The sequence below is a fragment of the Lethenteron reissneri genome, chromosome 30, assembly GCF_015708825.2.
Source record: "Lethenteron reissneri isolate LAM-NWPU_2019-01 chromosome 30, ASM1570882v1, whole genome shotgun sequence".
NCBI lineage: Eukaryota > Metazoa > Chordata > Hyperoartia > Petromyzontiformes > Petromyzontidae > Lethenteron > Lethenteron reissneri.
Window position 1 is genome coordinate 12,142,606 of NC_083808.1, and position 19,040 is coordinate 12,161,645.

The window sequence follows — 19,040 nt, forward strand, 5'->3', positions numbered from 1 at the left end:
CTATAGGTCACTATTCTGAAGGTGAAAGTAATTAATGTGAGCATATATTTTATATATATACGATCCTCCCAGGGCCCAAATGGGCATAGTGTCATTGTGTCCCCCGTTGGGAACCCAGAAACGGGAAAATAAATTCCACATTCCTATGGTGGGATCGATTCTTGCCATGGACATCCACCGCGGTGTCCAACAGTGGCTGCCCATGGCAGGAATCCATCCTGCCATAGCAATGTGGAATTTCCTTTTCTTGCCCATAATACAGTTTTTTTTGGGTCAAATCGCGTAAATATAAATGCCTCGTTAAACCCGCCACCACCCACCACAGCCAATTACTAAGGTTTGCCACGTAAACAGAACGTGCCAATTCGTTACCAGTGCAGCACACCCGTGCGTTGGAGAGCAAATCCACAACATTTACAATTTTCAGTACGACGTTTCCCCAGTAATTACAACTAGCAGCATCAGGCGGCAGCCAGATTTGTGGAGACATCCTCCTGTTTCGTTCCTGAGAGGGATAGATGTGATGACGTCACTTGTGAACCTTTCTTGTGCGAAGTGGGGGGGGGGGGGGATTAATGAATGCATATGGGCTGCCCACAGCATGACACTACGCTCGTTTGTGCCCACTGTTGGGCGCCGCGGTGGTGAGATGTTAACTACCTCGCCTGATATCCAGGAGGTCGTGGGTTCCATCCCGACCCTGATGCCTGCTGTATATTTGCATGTCTCACTCCCCGTGGTCGTGTAGATTTTTCTCCGGACCCTCTTGTTTTTTATCTCCAAATTTTGAAACATTAGTATTTAGCTGCTAGAAATTTCCACGTGATATGCCATTTTGTTGAGCTGTCATTTGTGGCCAGGTTGTTTCTGAAAAAGAGCTGTATAGCTCAGTGGGTCATACCTGGTAAAATAAAAAATACTATAGTTTTTATTTAGTTTGTTGACTGCTGGCCGAGTCGCCCTTGAAAAAGAACTGCAAATCTCAATTGGCTTTACTCTGGAAAACTTCATATTTCCTGCAAAGTGGTACTCGATGTGCTAATCTCAAAGTGATATTTGGCAGAAAGAACCGTTGACTGGGATTTAAACCTGCGAACTTCCGTGTGGAAGTTCAGCATCTCTAACAACAGTACCACCTGCCTCATCATAATGGTATTATAATGACAGGCTATTAATTAGCATGCAGTCAAACAATTAAGAGTAAAAATAATAATTAAAAACAGGAGGCCTGCACTTCCTTGCTGCTGATGATGGAAGGTCCTCCACTGGAGGAACCTCTAGAAAACCCCAGTTCGGGGCTATTTTGGCCTACTCTTTCACGCTCATATTACCCCAGCACAATCGACGAACTGTCGTGCATGTCCACTGCAGCGTGCACAGAGGGATTTCAGAAACACACCCGCGTTGTTTCAACTGCCGCGCCACGAGATCGAATCGGCATGTCCACCCCGCGAACCAATTCCACCACGGCACCAATCCTCCAACGAAGGAATCTCGCTACGCGCCGCGGAAAGCATCGGGGGAGTGCTGAGCAGCGGCTCTGCAGTCGCTCGCTCATCACCTTGCCGGGGGCGAGCACCATCGCTCGACGCAGCCAGCGGGAGTCCCGCGCGTCCCTGGGAGCGGCCGGCGCTGTCGAGACGCGGTCTCTCCGGGGACGAGAGCGAGTGTCCGCGAGCGATAACCACGCCGCCGTCGCCGCCGCCGCCGTCGCTGCCCCAAGCTCCCAAGAGAGAGCGCTTATCCAGCGCCGGCAGGCCAGGATGGTGAGCCTGCATCTGCCACGTGCCTCCGTCAAGCTGCTGGGAAAGACGACAGTGGCGTTTCAAAGTGAGCGGCGCTCTTGTTCGTGGGCTCGTGGAGCTCGTGCTACCACCCAATTGTGGATTCAACCAAAGTTCCTAAACGCGGTCGCACCTCAACGGTATGGTTTTACGCTCGCGAATGAGGTCATAATGTTCAGCGAGAGGAGTTGGTCCAGCGAAGCCCATTTGATACGATGAAAATAAATTGAAGTTGTCGTGTTATAGAGGCTATGTACAATTTGGGTAGAATTATACCTCATGGTTGCTCCCATTTAATTTTATTTTTCTAGTGCGCAGAATATGGAATGGGCCGTAAGTGTTCTTCGCGGGAGTGTAATCTACATGCATATTTCTTACTCATTATCCACTCCAGGCAACCATCACAAATGAAAGAAGAGGAATTGGATGGATTTTATAACCCTACAAATGCCACATATTTTAGAGAGAAAAATTTCTGAATTCACTTTTTTTTCCTATTTTTTTTCCCGCTTGCCCGATAAAAAAAAATCAATATAACATTTTAAAAGGGATCAAATTATACTTTGTGAAACGGGTCAGCGCAGAACCCATTTAAGACAAAAAATCTCTGCTTGATGGTGCGGCTGGCTGATATAAAGCTTCATTAAACCTCAGTGGGTTTAGAGGCGTGGACCATACAGATGGAAAGGCGCTTTTAGCTGCCTCAACCCGTGCTGTGCGGCTATCCCTAACGTTATTCTTCGCATGATTTTGCAGCCTTTTTACAAGCGGCACACTGGCATTTCGGGGAGGAGTCCCACAGGAATGGGCCGCATGAACACAAAAAAAATATGAGGCTTCGCAAAGAAAGCAGATGATAGAAAGAGGCTGGGAAAACCCAGGGGGCTGTCTGTGCCACAGCACTGAGCCAGCGTCACTGAGATGCCGGGTTTGAATGTGGGCAGCGGCGATCTGTTCATTGAAACGGGTTCTCGGGTGCGTGAGCTGGGGGTTTCAGACCGGTCAACCCAAAGCGCCACGCACACAACAGTGTCCAAGTGTGTTACAATGCTCGTACAGTCATGGGTCCAAGTAATCGTCTCCGAAGCTGGTAGGGTCGAATTCCACATTCATATGGCAAGACACCGTCGATCCACAGGACAATCCCTGTGTTAATTAACACAAAGTGGCACTTGAATTGAAAGTCTCAGATGGATGATAGACTGAGTTTATTTATGACTGAGATCTGAATATGGTTAGCTGGTTTGAATGATCAGCAGTTTATCAAAGGGTGAAGGGTTAAAGATTGTACGTAGTGTGTTGTAAACCGCCTTAGAGTGGTCATTTTAATACCGTGTGCCATGTGCACGTCCTCTGTAATCACGTGTTTTTACTGGGGAGTAATGACACAGCAATTAGCACACCCGTGCAATAAACCTGGCCTCCTGAGTTCAGTTCCTGACAATGGCTATCATCGGTGGCTATCAATATTTTGAATTGGTCCTGAGCTTTGCTTCTGCCACAACCACACTGACCAGACTGGTGAAGTATGGTCAAACGACGCCTATGAATGACACGGCGAAAGGAGGTAGTGGATTACACTGGTCAACACACTTTTTCTGGCATAAGGTATTCCAACGGTTTTATTGTAATTTTGGGGTGCTGATTCCAAATCTGGCATCAGTTTTTGTCTATCACATCAAGTTTTTGAGATGTCAAATATTGCATTTTCAATAAAAACTGCGGAAGAAAAATATTAAATAAATGTGGATATCTACATAAAATGATATTATAAACACACTATCTTAAAAATACAGCACCATATTTTAACACTAAAGCAGTCACTGACTCGGAACAACTTGCAATCATAAGTGACAGAGTTAATTTCGGGTAAAATCAATGAAAATGGGGTATGCCGATAGCATAAAATGAGATGTGATAGAGCAAATCTGAGATCTGGAATCAGCACCCTGAAATTAGTCTAAAACAGCTGCAAAAGTCCAGGCCAGGAAAAAAAAGGTTTTTTTTTGTTGACCAGTGTTATAAGATAGGGCTGTAAGTTATCAATTATTGCTGTATCCCATGTGCTTGTTGCAGAGAAACGTTTCCAATGAACGATTGCTGCCTGCTATGACACCTGGATCGGAAGCACGGACACTGGAAACAAAAGTGGAGCAGAGACTCAAGTGCAAAGACTGCAGAGAGATCCATGCTGATAATGACACTGAGAAGCAGAATGAGAAACGCATTAGTCAGAATTCAAACACGCATCGATGTTGCACGAGGTTGCATTGCCAGAATATATGAAAGGTGGGACTGTTGGTGAAAAGGCGATTCTATTTTATACTCAAGATTGCAGCATATTCAGGAAATGTCAATGTTGAGGTCTGCCAGCCACGACGAAAGGGCGTCAGGAGAGAATGTGTAGTTTGTCTACTGCTCTGTTGAAGGCGCACCGGCCACAGTGGGTCTACCATACGGCCTCAGGTTTGGGTTGCATGGCCACAGTCTCACTAGGGCGTGCTGTCTATTTTCCATTCGTGAAGACATGCACAAAGCGGCCTGTTGATGTCCCGATGCGGTTGACAGCGTGAAGCGGGACTTGCCTGCGGTCCATGCCGCTGACCGCTCGCCGCTTGTGCCGCGTCCGCGTGAGGTCGCCCGACCCCGCGACCCCAGGCCCCACTCTCTCCGTCGGAGCGGAGGTCCGGCTCCCCCGAGGAGCCCTGCGTGGCTGCGTCGCTGGACCCCAGGGAGAGGCTGCCGAGGAAAAATTTGAAGGGGGAAATATCAATCCATAGGCAAAGAGATCGGTGTTGGGGTTAAATTAGGAAGACCACCACCAACTGCTTCTTAATGTCCAATGCGTTTGAAGGACTTGTCATATTATTACGGGACATAAAAAAAAACATACCATGCATTCAATTAATTGAGTGAGATGAATATTACATGCATCGTACAGCAATGCATTGGTGTAATAAGTCTCCTTATTAATAGGCAACGGGCGGGGGGGGAGCTCTGTTTGCTCATTTCTGTTTTCCCATACTAAGCCGCTTTAGCATTTAAATCTAAATTAAAAAGAAAATCATGGCAAGGCAAGTCAAATGTCATGCACAAATGAGTGTGCATCAAAGCACGCCTCTCTAAATGGCCCTGATGCAGTGGGGGGGGGGGGGGGGAAGTCCACATTCCAATGGACTGGGACCAGCCTCTCCGTGGCAAAAACAACCGCTGCCTACGAAAGATCGTTCCTCTCGTATTGTGAACCACGAGGGATGTTGTAGCTTGGTCGACTCCCGGCGGGGATTTGAACTCGAGTCGGGTTGCTCTAATCACTCTGCCACCCATCAGGACGGCACAGAGCCTCACGGTGCGTACCTACAACGAGAACTCATCTGGCTGCCCACGTGTCCATCCATCTGTCGACGCAGCTGCTCGCGACGGGGTATTATGACTGAGGCGCGCGAGTCGTGGCGACTCGCTTTTCCAAAACAGATCATTTCACCTTGGGATATGATGTCGTCGTACGCAGTCACCGGGACCGTGTGGACGAGTGTGGGGGATGTAAAAATGTCTCGTTAAAACTCGCCAACACCCGACACAGCCAACTAGTAAGGGTTGTCACGTAAACAGAACGTGCCCATTCGTCACTAGTACAGCACACCGGTGTGTTGGAGAGCCAAGCCACAACATTTACAATCTGAGTACAACGTTTCGCCAGTAATTACAACTAGCTTCATCAGGCGACTGCCAGATTTGTGGAGAAATCCACTTGTTTCGTTCTTCAGATTGTAAATGTTGTGGCTTAGCTCTCCAACACACCGGTGTGCTGTACTAGTGACGAATTGTCCACATTCTGTTTACGTGACAACCCTTACTAGTTGGCTTGTGTCGGGTGGTGGCGGGTTTTAATGACACATTTATATATTTACGCGATCTAACCCAAAAAAAACTCTATTATGGATGATATTGGTCCGCGAAAGCCTGCTACGTGTTAAACTGAGTGTGGGGGAGTTTGCATTCACAGGAGGAAGTGCAAACCTGGACGTGGCCTTTGAGTGGCACAGTGAGGTCCTCGGGGTCGTGGGGCTGGACTGACCGTGAAATTTCAAGAGCATAATCTCGTCTCTATAATGAGGAAGAGTATAATCTTCACAAGACCAGCTGCCCCTAAATTTCAACTCTTTCTTTTCTGTGAGAAAAAAAAGACATTACACATACCGGGTGGCCCAAAAGTTAGGACACATAGGGTTCTTTCATTTATTTTAACAAATGTTAAAACTGGCTTCCGTTAACATTAATGCATGCATGAAGTTTTCTTTTGAAAATACTAAGACTTTTTTTTAAGTTTACAGCTGCAATATTTGAACATTTATGAATTCTGTTTTGTTAAAATTCATTCGGGATTCTTGGTCGAGTTTTTGTAAACGACGGATTTGAGGTGACCTCCACGAGAAAAAAACTCGAGATTAATAATGATAATAGACGCAACATTCACTTAAAAAACAATACAAATTAGTGAATTCCAGTGTTAAATAAATGAAATAACCCAACGTAACCTGACCTTTGGGCCACCATGTATATTTATTTCCTCAAACTAATTATGATTTCTGAGGGCAACAGTAATCTTATTAAGTGGGGTATTGTTTGCAAATTAAGTTGTAACAACAGGCGTCGCCCCTGCTAATACGCAGAGCGAAGAGCCAACCACTGGCATACTAAGCATTGCTGTTCAGTGTGATTTGTTGCAATTATCGTGAACTTCATTCGCTGCTATGTTCATGATTTATGAAGCTCCACTTATTTTCTATTTGCCTATGGCCGAATATCACTAAATACACCCACCGACCTTCAAATCTGCTTGGGAATGCAAGGAATTGCAGGCTTGGGCTGCAAAGTGTTCAGGAGGTGGTAGTACAGCGATTTATTCTTGACTCTATCTGTGCGGAGCTTTGAGCGCAACACCACCTTCATGCGTAGGTTTTCTACAGGCCATACAGTTTCTTCCCACGTGGATACAATCTGGATTTCTGCGAAAAAAACCTTCAAAGCTCATCGGATTTCTTCAGGATAAATAAACACTTTGATTCTGATTCTCAATCCCTCACTAATAACAGGACTGGCAATACATGCCCATGCAGGAACCTCCTGAGAAGAAACCTGCCACCCTTGCCAAGGTGAATACTTGCCACTGTGTATTTATTGTTACTGCAGTGACATCGGGGATGTCACTGCATGGTGCCGGCCCGGAGAAGGGCCGTGGCGCGCGATGTTCCATCATCGCGTACACCCCGTGGTGGGAGTAGTACCAGCCCTAGCGGGGCTTGGTGAGCGCTGGGATAGCGCGGGCACCATGCGTGGCGTGAATTAAGGTCTCTCACGAGGGGGAGCGGGAGAGTGTCAGCCCAGGTTGCCCTGGGCCATGGCACTCTGGTTGACCCTGCAGACACGTGATCTAGAGTGTCCACAGAGAGGCACCAGGTGGTAGGACTAGGGGGTGATCACGTGTCTGGGGAGAGCTCTCCAGAGGTATCGAGGGGGAGTTAGAAGGCTCCAGAAGGCGGGCGGGGCCAGGGGCGGAGCGGCCCCAACCCGTGGGGGGATATAAGGTGGGTCCCTGAGAGGAACCGGGGTTGCTGCATACTACAAGCTGAAGCTCCACGTCCACCAGCTGAAGCTCTATATCTCAAGCTGGAAGCTCTACGTCCGAGGAGGCAAACACGTGGTTGCGGACCCGAGTGAGGGCCCGACCCTTCATAGCAGTAACTCCTCTGTATAGTGTAGTTAGCTGGGTGGTCACCACCCTAGGCTGTATCTGGTGAAGAGGCTGTTACCCCTTTGTGTTACGTGTTCCAAATAAAAGTGTTGCCTCTAAAAGGAACAACGTCTGCGACTCAGTTGGACTCACTACTGGTGTCGGAAATGGCCAACACGCTAGTTATTCAGCTAGCTGTAGACTATCCCTACGCGTTGCAGACCATGTACCTGGGCGTCGGACGGCGAGGACAAGGACCTCGTGCAGCCTACAGCTCTCGCGGATATGGGGAAGATGCTGCCAGCGGAGCAGGGCACCACCTGGGAGGCGCACGATCGCCTCGCGGAACTCATCCACATGGCGACTTCGCTCCTCGCGGAGTTTAGCCTCGTGGTCTCGCCGGCGAAGCAGGGAGCGGCGATGCTGCTCGTGGATGGCGACTCCGCTGTCATTTCATGATGGGCAGGAAACTCGCGGATTTGGCCGCTATTTTATCAACGGCGCGGAGCGCTCAGCCCGCCAAAATTGAAGATGCACCGTCGGCGCCGAGGGACAGCCCGGCTCTCCAATGTTCGCCTCCCTTTGTTAAAAGACTACACGGCTACTAGTGGCGACTGGGTGACCTTCAAGCGGCAGTTCCTCACGAACGCTGGCTTGGTGGGGTGGTTGGAGATGGAGGCGCTGCTGGCGCTACCTGTCACCCTTGATGACGACGCCCTTGCAGCGTTTCTCGCCATCCCGCCACCGGAAAGATCCACCCTCACACATGCCGTTGACCAGTTGGCGTCTATTTACGAGCCTCCGGCAGACACGCCGCCACAAAGTCGCCAAGTGCGTCCGAGCCCAGCAACTTCTACATCGGGACAGGGCGCTGGTGACTTGTGCAGTGTCCCGCACGGAGCCGGGGTCACCGGATGGAGCAGAGCCCCTTGCGGCATACACGTCGACTCGGGGTGGTAGCGACCGGGGTGACGGTGACGCGCAATGGACGGACGAGTGGCGGCGGCCAAGGTCCTCATCTCGTTCCAGAGACGGCCATGTTACCTGTTACCAGTGCGGCCTGCTGGGCCACATGGCATTGGGCTGTCGCGTCCCACGACGGCGCCTTCCGGCATCACCGCCATCCTACGCTTCTCTACACCCTAAGGCGAGTCGCGACGCACTCCACACTCAACCACCGGCCTCACCTCACCCATCTAGGCATTTTGGTTCACGGCCCGATCACACGTCGGTACAGGTAAGTCCTACGTGTGATCGTGAGGTGCGTCAGCTCTGACCGGATCAGTGGTCGGAGCTGGCCCATCGAGTGGTGGCTGCGACCGTGGGTTCATCTACTGTACTTGGGTCCATTGAGGGTGTGGAACTAAGGATGCTTGTCGACACGGGTGTATCGGCAACTATAATTTCGGAGCTGATTTTCAACATTTTGCCCCCTAAGTGTCGGGTTCTAGACCCTGTCGATGCGTCGTGTGTCGCAGCCTATGGCGGCTCATTGGGTATCGTCAGTCGGATAACGGCCGAGGTGCACATTGCTGACGTTAGCTTGTCAGGACACATTTTTGTCTCCACGTCCCTGACTGTTCCGTGTTTACTTGGAACTGATTTCCTTGGTAGGATGCCATTGGAAATCTGCATTGACCGCAGCTGTTTGGAATTGCCATCCGGACGTCGTGTGGCATTTTTGCCTTCCCCTACCTGGTTGTGTGCAGCCAATGCTACGGTGCAGGTGTTTGTTCCCCTCCACTTGCGAAAGCTGCACGAATTGGGTGCTACAGGGAACGGAGTTGTAGCTCAGAAATTGGTGTCCGACGACCAGGACCCTTTTATTCAGGTTCTTAATTCTGGGTTGGACACCACGGTCATCCAGGAGGGTACGGTGTTGGCTCATGCGTCGCTGGCACGTCCGGAAGGGGGCGTTGTCAGGGATGCGGGTGCTGAGCCTTGCACGCGACGATCCAAGGATGTGGATGAATCTTATTTAATCCATCCCTCTCGCCTGGAACCGGTTATCGTGCCGCGCGAATGAATCTCATCTCCATATCGCTGGGTGTGTGCCCGCTGCAGTTGGTCCCGGGTGAAGCGATTCACACCTAACATCCCCTGAACGGCCGCGCATGCCGACTTCGCGGGCTTCGAGAGCGGTGGATCCGTCGACCTGGCCTACCGCTCTTCATGATGAGCCGGGTTCAGCGGAACAATTACGCATTCCCACCGGGTCCTCCAGGGTGAGCGAGCCCACCTCCCCTGGGGGCCCAGCATCACGCACTCGCTCAAAAACTCGTTTTTCGTGATTCCCTTGCACACACGCTCCCATGCCGTCAGTTGCTTGTCGCACCCGTTGTGTCGTGGCAGTCATTGGCTGATCATTGAGCTCACGTGCGTTGTTACACGGTGAAGGTGGGAGGTGTGATGGTTGGAGGGGATCCCGAGGTGTGACGTGTTATTTATTGTTGTTGGTTGTTGTTGTTATGGGTGTGTTGGTTATCACCCTTCTCCCTGTGGATTTTTTTACATTTGTGGATAGTATAATTTTGTACAGGTGGGTTGGGGTATTTCTTTTTGTTCCTGTTAATTATTGAGGCACACTGTTTTTTCCCTTGCATTTCACTTAAATTGTTCGTTTGCAGGGAAAGTTGACAGCCGGGACAGCTGGATGTTACGAAGGGGAGGGTGATGTAGTGACATCAGGTATGTCATGTGTATGGTGCTGGCCCAGAAGGGACGTGGCGTGCAATGCATTGTCATCGCGTACACCACGTGGAGGGTGTAGTACCAACAGCGGGGCTTGGTGAGCGCTGGGATAGCGCGGGCACCACGCATGGCGTGTAGTGTGGGCTCCCACGAGGGGGAGCGGGAGAGTGTCAGCCCAAGGACAGGGTTGCCCCGGGCCATGGCACTCTGGTTGACCCTGCAAACACGTGGTCTGGAGTGTCCACAGAGAGGCCCCCAGGTGGGGGGACAAGGGGGTGATCACGTGTCCTGGGAGAGCTCTCGAGAGGGATCAAGGGGGAGCTAGAAGGCTCCAGAAGGCGGGCGGGGCCAGGGGCGGAGCGGCCCCGACCCGTGGGGGGATATAAGGTGGGTCCCTGAAAGGGACCGAGGTCGCTGCATTCTACAAGCTGAAGCTCCACTTCCACCAGCTGAAGCTCTACATTTCAACCAAGAAGCTCTACGTACGAAGAGGCAAACACGTGGTCGCGGACCCGAGTGAGGGCCCGACCCTTCGTAGCAGTAACTCCTCTGTATAGAGTAGTTAGCTGGGTGGTCACCACCCTAGGCTGTATCTGGTGAAGGGGCAGTTACCCCTTTGTGTTACGTGTTACAAACACTGTACATGTGTTGCCTCTAAAAGGAACAACATTTACAACTCAGTTGGACTCACTACATTACCATTCTACGTGTGAAGTGAAATTAAATTGTCCTACAATTCAGTGCTGAACAATATTCGTCTCCATTTGGTGGTCTTGAGGCAGAAGAGGTGGAAACTCCACATTATCCTGGTAAGCATCGGCCTTTGCACAGAATGAGCACGGGTTGACTTTCCCACAGTTTGGTTTTCCATTGTGTTTTCTCCGGAAGGATGATGGGAGGATTTGACGCCTGACTTAGATTTGAAAACACAACTTGCTCGCCCGATAAGCCCGGCAGTCTTGCCACTGCGCCATCCAGTTGGATTGCATATATATATATATATCTCACGCGTCTATTTCATGTTATACATGTAATTTGGGTCGATAAATTTTGTATCGCTTTGTGGGACGTCTACAGTGGTCATCTTATGCAGCGATTCGCTTCAATACATGGGAATGTGGAATTATTGACCACATTACTGGACTCACATTTGAGATGTTACAAGTTCAGATCACGGAGTTTGTCATTGCCTCAGGCCATCATCCTTACGGGGTCAATAAAATAAGCAAACACTTTTGTCCAGTACCCACTGATGTGTCCTGCGGCGAGTCTGGACCCCACCGCACAAAAAAAGAACGTGCAATATCCGCCGCCAATACTCATTTGCGCGGAGATATATTTTGACTTCAATGCCTCTCACAACATTTCAAATAGCTGTCTGCAGGCAAAGCGAGCGTTCATTGACTTTGGCAGAAACTCCTGGTGTGTTGATTGCTGCGGGATATCCAGTTGTGAGCGTGCATGGAATCTCTTTGGAAAATGGGGGGGGAGGCGGGGAGATAGGCGGGACTGCAACAGCAATTAAGAGCGCCTCACGTAAACCGCAATTTATATAAACTTGCAATTACGTTTAAAGCGCGAAGGAATCATCGGCACACTGCACACAGAGCGCACAATCGCCGCCACGTTCGCAAAAAAGCGCTCTCGGTCGCGCAAATCGACAATAAAGCTTTATCGGGGCGCATTGTGAATAATTCCTTCAGCTGACACAGCTACCCCCGAGACACGAAGACGGCTGTAAATGCACAAAGCCCGCACTGCTGTGAAGTGTAAAAAAACGAATAAAAATGCTTGGAACGGGAAAACTAAATCTATGAATATAGCAATGCTCAAAAACTTGCTCGTAATCAATACTGACTCTGGCCTGATTGTTCAATCAATGTTTCACGGTGTCATTTTTCGCAAACTGCAGTAAATGTGTGGATGTTTTCAATTTACCACCCCCTAACACACACACACATGCACGCAAGGGCGAAAGGGGCGTCTCAGCAGGCATTCTGTCGCGTGCCTGATTGTGACTTTTCCTAAATGAACTCACAACGCACAATCCTCGCAGTCCTTGTTCCAGCAGTCTGAGGGTCCGAACACAGCCACGTTCCTCCATCACCCACTCTTTCGTAAAAAAAAAAAACGTTTAGGAACTCGGCCTTTTTCGGATCTTTGGCCCTCAGATTCGGAACGCTCTGCCTGAAAAACTACACCTGACCGCTGCGATTCTCACAATTTAGAAATAAACTAATACCTCCGTATGTTCTACGGTATGCGAGGCAAACTGGAGATGCAGTTTTTATTGGTATACATTTTATGGTACGGCGCCACTGAATCCCTTTGTTGGGTGTGCTGCGCCTTAAAAAAGCTTCAATAATAAAAAAGAATCTCGTTTCTCGCTATGCCCGGCGTCTAAGCTCGCACCCTGCTAGCGCACAACGAAAAAAAAATTCCACTCTCCTGGATTCCTGTTAGAATGTGCTAATTATGAAAGCCAGTCACACAAAAGGTCGCAGGCAATTTCCCAGTGCTGATAAGACTAAGCAAGACTGACTTTCTATTACCGCAGTTGGCCAAGTGACTTCATCAATTATTCATTAAAGACGGCTTTTCATTTACCGACGTGAACTGCACAAAGCGGTCCGTCCCTGTTAATCGCTGTCATTATTTATTAGCGACTGGATCCATTAAACGAGGGACACTTAACAAAGTGAGAAGCCGCCTGTGATATATTGGGAGGCTTTTCATGGCTGCGCAACAGAGCTCAGCGCCTTTGATTCCCGCTTATTTTTTTTATATTTCTCCCCCCTCTCTCCTCCTTCTGATTCGTTGTCTTCATTTACATTTTTTGTGCTGCGAGGGATTTATTTTTTTGGGCGTTGAAAGCAGACGTCCCGTTTGGCATGACGTGAAAAAAAAGAAAGGTAAAGTGCTACGTTACGGCAGAGCGGTGCCTTTATCATTCGCACATTATTCTGTGTGCGGCGTATTTATACGCGGTTTAATACGACGGAGCAGTCAAAAGAGCTTTTAAGAGTAGCATCTATCAAAGGAATGCGGAGGCGGACGCTATTACGTAATTTATTTTTCATCATTGTAACCCCTAACATCAAAGCACTTATTTTAATGTACGATTGTTACTTAGATATGACGGTGCAATGTGCATCTAGAATGAGGAGGCTGGGTGCTTCTGGGCGGTCATGGCAGAGCGCTGTAGCCGGTGACGCTGAGAGTGTTGGGTTCACCCCCTGGTCAAACAACGAGACAAATCGAGGTGCTCATGTGCATAAAGTTGGATGGCGTGAGCTTGCATCATCGATGGCTGCCGCAAAACTCAATTGCACACAACAACAAAAATGAACCCGTCCATTAATGACACTCTGGCCTTAATGGACATAGCACGGCATTATTGACGGATGTGTTGAGTTTAGTTATTTGTGCCTTGTGATCCATTTGGCAACTCAGCAAAATCAACCAATTCAGAAAAAAACGAAATGTCGTTTCTTTCACATGACATGGCCAAGCCGAGCTCTCAGGGCTACAAAAAATGATTATCGATGTGAGCCTTGGAGTGCAGTTTGACAAAGTGTGGTTTCCATAATATTGTCCAACTAAAACAACAGTTTCCATCCAGAGCAAATAAAATCAAATCAACATATTTACGTACCTATCAACCTCTTATCAGTACCTACCTTATTACAGACCAATTGAGACCTTAATGGTCACCTCGTCTCCTTATAAATCTCAACACCCATCCTACAAAGTCCCATCACAAGGGAGAAACACAAACAGACAAAATTTGGGTTGACCATATTGAAAACGCTATACACCTGGACCTCAAAACTCAATTTCCCTGTATAAGAATATGGGTAAACCGTATGGGTTGACAGGTATCTATTCAAAATACATTCCACTAAAACTGTAATTAAACCACACCTCACCATTGCAGTCAGATTCAGATGTATTTTGAGGCCATCGCTTCACGGTTCGTTGCCTGCTCAGCTTGGCAATTAGCCAGTGGAAAATCACCTGTACCGTGAGGGAACTGGGCCGGCTTGGCTCGGATGTGCCGGTGGGAAAAAAATATCAGTAACCAGCCCGGTTTCATTCTGTGCACAAGTCTCACCAACACCTTCCTACTCTCGTCAAGGAGCATAAATCACCACGCGAACTCCGTTCATTCTCACAACAGCGGCTTTTGGCTCGCCATCGAACAAAGACGGTCACCGCATCGCGTGCGTTCAGATGCGCTTCTGCGGACGTCTGGAACGCTCTTCCTTCCGATATTAGGAAGCCACTGGAGCTATGCACTTTTAAATCATCTAGATTGAAACTAATTTCTTTAGAACTGCTTTTTGTGTTTAGTTGCTGCCCTTCCCCCACCCCTCCAATTGCCATGCTTGGCTACATACGGTGCGCAACCTCCTGTTCCTGACTACTTTTTGGTGCACTTTGTTGCCACATTCAATTCTGAAATTCTAAACGGTTTAATTTTATACGTAGGCTTCCACGAGCTTCATTACGATGAATAATTAAATTTAGTTTGGGTAATATCGTCATTTTATTTAACTAGCAACTTCTACCCCAGCGACATAGCCAATCAATTCAAGTTATCACGTCGTTGGCAAATGTGCCAATTGATTTTGCTTCTTCAGAGAACCGGACTGTTGATGAGCAAGACACATTTTGGGTGGTGAAGGATAGCTGTAGTTAAGTAATTGGCATCGAACCTACAAGTTTAACCCTAAAATAAACCAATTATGCTCCTTACTATTTACCGTGATGTTGCCACAACTCTGACTTTACTTGGGGAGGTCATTCCCTGTCGCTCATCATCTGAATTATTGCAGACGAATTGCACAAAGTCCTTCCTGGACCAGTTCTACTCCACGCACCCTTTGTATTATGAGTGTAATTTATGCATGCCGATGGCACAATAGGGAAGCACAGGTGATGCATCTGCCAGTCATCTTGGTCTGAAACCCGTATCGACCTAGAGCAGGTGGTCGGCAAACCAAAATCACAAGCAGAGCCATTCTTTTCCAAATCGATCAACAAAAACTCTATATTTCAAGAGCAGCCATGCAATGTGAATACGATACGACAGAGATCCTTCATAAATAACGTCACTAAGCCAGTCCTGAAAGAGCCGCATGCGGCTCCGAAGTCGCAGGCTGCCCACCCCTGACCTCGAGTCTCCCGTGACCTGCCGACGAACCTTTTGCAAACTACCTAGCCTGGCGCAGGTGCCACATCTGCTGTGGCTTCTCTCAAAAGTGGTACTTAGTCTATCGACCTCAGAGGAATAACAACCGACACATGTTCCACTGCCAATCTTCTAACCGCCGTGCCGTACACATTGTGTGCGTTGTGCCTGTAGGATTTGGACCCATAAATGCCTCGTGCCGTTTCTCAGACGAATTACAAGCAAGCCACACTAACGTGGTGAAGATAAAGGTGCAGCCCTGCAAGTGCTTGCTCAAGCCACTGCTGACAGAAGGGGTCTCCACCACTGGAGGGAACTCGAGAGAGCCCCTCCAGAGGGTGGTTTGGCATCCACTCTGGCCAGACTATCCGGTAGAGGCGCGAGTAACCACACTCAACGCCAGCATGTGGGACTTGCCGATCATCTAACTGCGCCCGTGGGAATGGACTCGTGTGTGCGTATATATGTGTGCTGTTTCTTATATGTGTAGGGTAATAGCACCGGCTGCTGGACAGCGGCGGCAACTGTGGTGGACAGACAGTACACACGCCGGTGAGGGTGTGGAGCTCGAGGCTGCCGGTCCTGGGAGTGGACTCGTCTCGTCGCCTTCGTCGCTAAACGTCTCCGCTAGACATTGCGCTACAAAAGACAGGAGTTGGCTATCTCAGTCAGCGCCGTCATTGTTAGACGGCTGGTGTTGTGTACAGGCTGGGCTGAGCTACTGTGGGGAGTGTGCGGAGGAGACCGTGAAGTTGTTAATAAAGAAAGTGCCTCCTAGAAACTCTGTCTCTGAATCGTTGACACTACATATGCATAACAGACACGGCCAACTAAAATAGTAGACTTGTGCCATTAGCATGGTTATAGATTAACCACTGCTAGAGATGATCTAATATCTCATGGTGGCGAGATGTTAACTACCTCGCCTAATATACAGGAGGTCGTGAGTTTGATGCCGACCCTGATGCCTGCTGTATATTTGGAGTTTGCATGTTCCCACCGTGGTCGCGTGGATTTTTCTCCGGGCCCTCCGGTTTTCCCCTCCACATTTAGAAACATGTGCTTAGAGCATTTGGCTGCTATAAATGTCCACGCGATTAGCCACTTCATTGGAGAATCATTTGTGGCCAGGCCACGTCTGAAAAAACTAGACCTCAGTGGACCTTGCCAGGTAAAATAGAAATAATTAAACAAGAAAAATGTTCCATAGTGAAAGTAGAGAGTTCTGCTCAGAGATAAAGAGCGGCGCAGGCAGACCCAGAGGAGGTTCGCTTGATCTTTTCCAAAACGACCGAGAGAAAGTGGGAATTCGCCGCGAGAACATCCCTCGTTTAGCCGGGGGTGAGACGTTTAATCTTCGTTCAGTAAAATAATGAAGCCCTGCTCATTACGGTTAACGACAAGATTACAATATGGGAGGAAGGGGGAAGCTTGCCATGCAATTACTGTATTGCCCTCCTACAAAGACTTATCGTAATCCATCCTACAACGACTATGTAACACAATTTTTGTTCCTGGGTAGTAAGTGTTATTTCGTAATTGCTTATGACTAAAAAGTATAAAAAATGGCTATTATTCCCCACAAACTTTGCTTTTGTGACCAGGACAGTGATATTTTGAAATTTACCTATTTTCAATGAGACAACAGGCAAATTTGTGTCTTTTTGTTTTCATAAAGTTAGAAAAAAAAAACATGAATCAAAATTCACGTGTATTCATACTAAATTAATACAAAAATGACTACAAAAGATTTAGAAGTGAGTAGTTTTTCGAGATTTACGATTATACTGTAAATCAGCCCCCAAATGTATTCTCCCATCTTCTCGTTATACTGTCCTTGGTAGTGGCGTTCAAAGTCCAGTATATCCTGGTGGAAGCACTCGCCTTGCTCCTTTGACTTTGCTCCCATGTTCTTCTTAAATTTATCAAGATGAGCATCATGGATATGGACTTTGAGGGACATCCTATAGCTCATTGTGCCGTAATTCTTCACCAGAGTCTCAACCAGCTCCACATAGTTTTCGACCTTGTGATTGCCCAGGAAGCCACGAACCACTGCGACAAAGCAGTTCCAAGCTGCTTTCTCCTTACTAGTGAGCTTCTTGGGGAATTCATTCAACTCCAGGATCTTCTTTATCAGTGGTCCGATGAAGACACCAGCTTTGACCTTTGCCTCAGACAGCTTCGGGAAGAAGTCTTGAAGGAACTTGAAGGTTGCCAAATCCTTATCTACAGCTCTGACAAATTGTTTCATAAGGCCCAATTTGATATGCAGTGGTGGCATCAGCGCCTTCCAGGGGTCCACCAGTGGCTCCCACTTGACGTTGTTCCTCCCCACAGAGAACTCGGTCCGCTGTGGCCAGTCCCACCTGTGGTAGTGCGTCTTGGTGTCCCTGCTGTCCCAAAGGCAAAGATAGCAGGGAAACTTGGTAAAACCGCCTTGGAGACCCATCAGGAATGCCACCATTTTGAAGTATCTGATGACCTCCCAGCCATACTCATCATACTTCAAGGCGTCCAGCAAGGTCTTGATGCTGTTGTAATCCTCTTTGAGGTGCATCGAGTGAGCCAGGGGAAGAGACGGCTACTTGTTACCATTATCGAGCAGCACGGCTTTAAAGCTCCTGGATGAGTTGTCAATGAAGAGGCGCCACTCATTCTGGTTACAGGCGATTCCGATTGCCTTGAACAGACTGGTCACATTGTGGCAGAAGCAGAGCTCATCTAGATGGGTGAAGAAGCTGCAAAAAGGTTGGTGACGCTTCCTCTGATCTGCGACTTGCACACTTTTATCCAACAAGTTACACTGCTTGAGTCTAGACGTCAAAAGCTCGGCATTGGACTTGGAGAGACTAAGATCTTTGATCAAGTCTTTGAAGTATTTTTGGTTGGGGTAATATGGGTTTCTTTTCTCAGCTCCACCGATGAAATTGTCGTCTGGATCTACAACATCTTCCTCGCTCTCTGACTTGCTGCTCTCTTCTAAAGACGGCTGCTCTCTCCCCGGAGGAGTGGGTACGGGGAACTCATGTCAGTGTGGCACCGGAGTGATGGATGAAGGAACGTCCGGATATGTGATAGCAGGTGCATTCTTGCCAGTCCGACGTTTGGAAGGGTCCACCATGCAGAAGTAGCAGTTGCTTAAGTGGTCAGTGGGTTCCTGCCAAATTCTTGGGATAGTGAACTTCATGGCTCTTTTCCCCTCTGTAACATCCTCCAAATATACATTTATTTAACCCATGACTAATGTGTAAGAGATTCTAGCAACATTTTTCATGTATATTTTTTCAATAATATTGAAAATGGAAAAACATTTAAAAATATAAAACTTTAACAATTGAATTTTTTTCAAACAAATTTTATGACGTAACATTCCGAGCAAACAATTGTCCATTTTACCTTCCAGAGTTTTTTTTAGCATTGCTCGCAGGTGAAATGAGGTGCCCAGGGTTAGTCTTGATCCCCGACAGGCATGCCTAAATATGCCTTGTAGGCCTCACACATCGTAGCAGATGCTTCCACAGAGTACTTTTTCGCTCTTGTCTTGATAAATTGACCGCAGACATAGCAACATGCGTCTGCCGGATGCTTGCAGCCTCTTGATGCCATCTCAGAAAAATGCAGATATGTATCCACT

General features: G+C 48.2%; 2 protein-coding genes across 2 annotated transcripts in view; both read right to left on the bottom strand.

Annotated features, from left to right (window-relative positions):
* Positions 1 to 1,814, bottom strand: part of LOC133349529 (dynein axonemal heavy chain 3-like) — a 622,240-nt gene extending 620,426 nt beyond the window's left edge. The window contains 1 exon segment of the mRNA XM_061563065.1: positions 1,562 to 1,814. Within this exon segment, the coding sequence (XP_061419049.1) occupies positions 1,562 to 1,778 (217 nt within the window). The 5' untranslated portion in view covers positions 1,779 to 1,814.
* A 2,341-nt stretch (positions 1,815 to 4,155) lies between these two features.
* The window catches only part of LOC133349531 (uncharacterized), a 192,631-nt gene continuing 177,746 nt past the window's right edge, over positions 4,156 to 19,040 (bottom strand). The window contains exon 6 of the mRNA XM_061563068.1: positions 4,156 to 4,523. Within this exon, the coding sequence (XP_061419052.1) occupies positions 4,277 to 4,523 (247 nt within the window). The 3' untranslated portion in view covers positions 4,156 to 4,276. The remainder of the gene's footprint in view (positions 4,524 to 19,040) is intronic.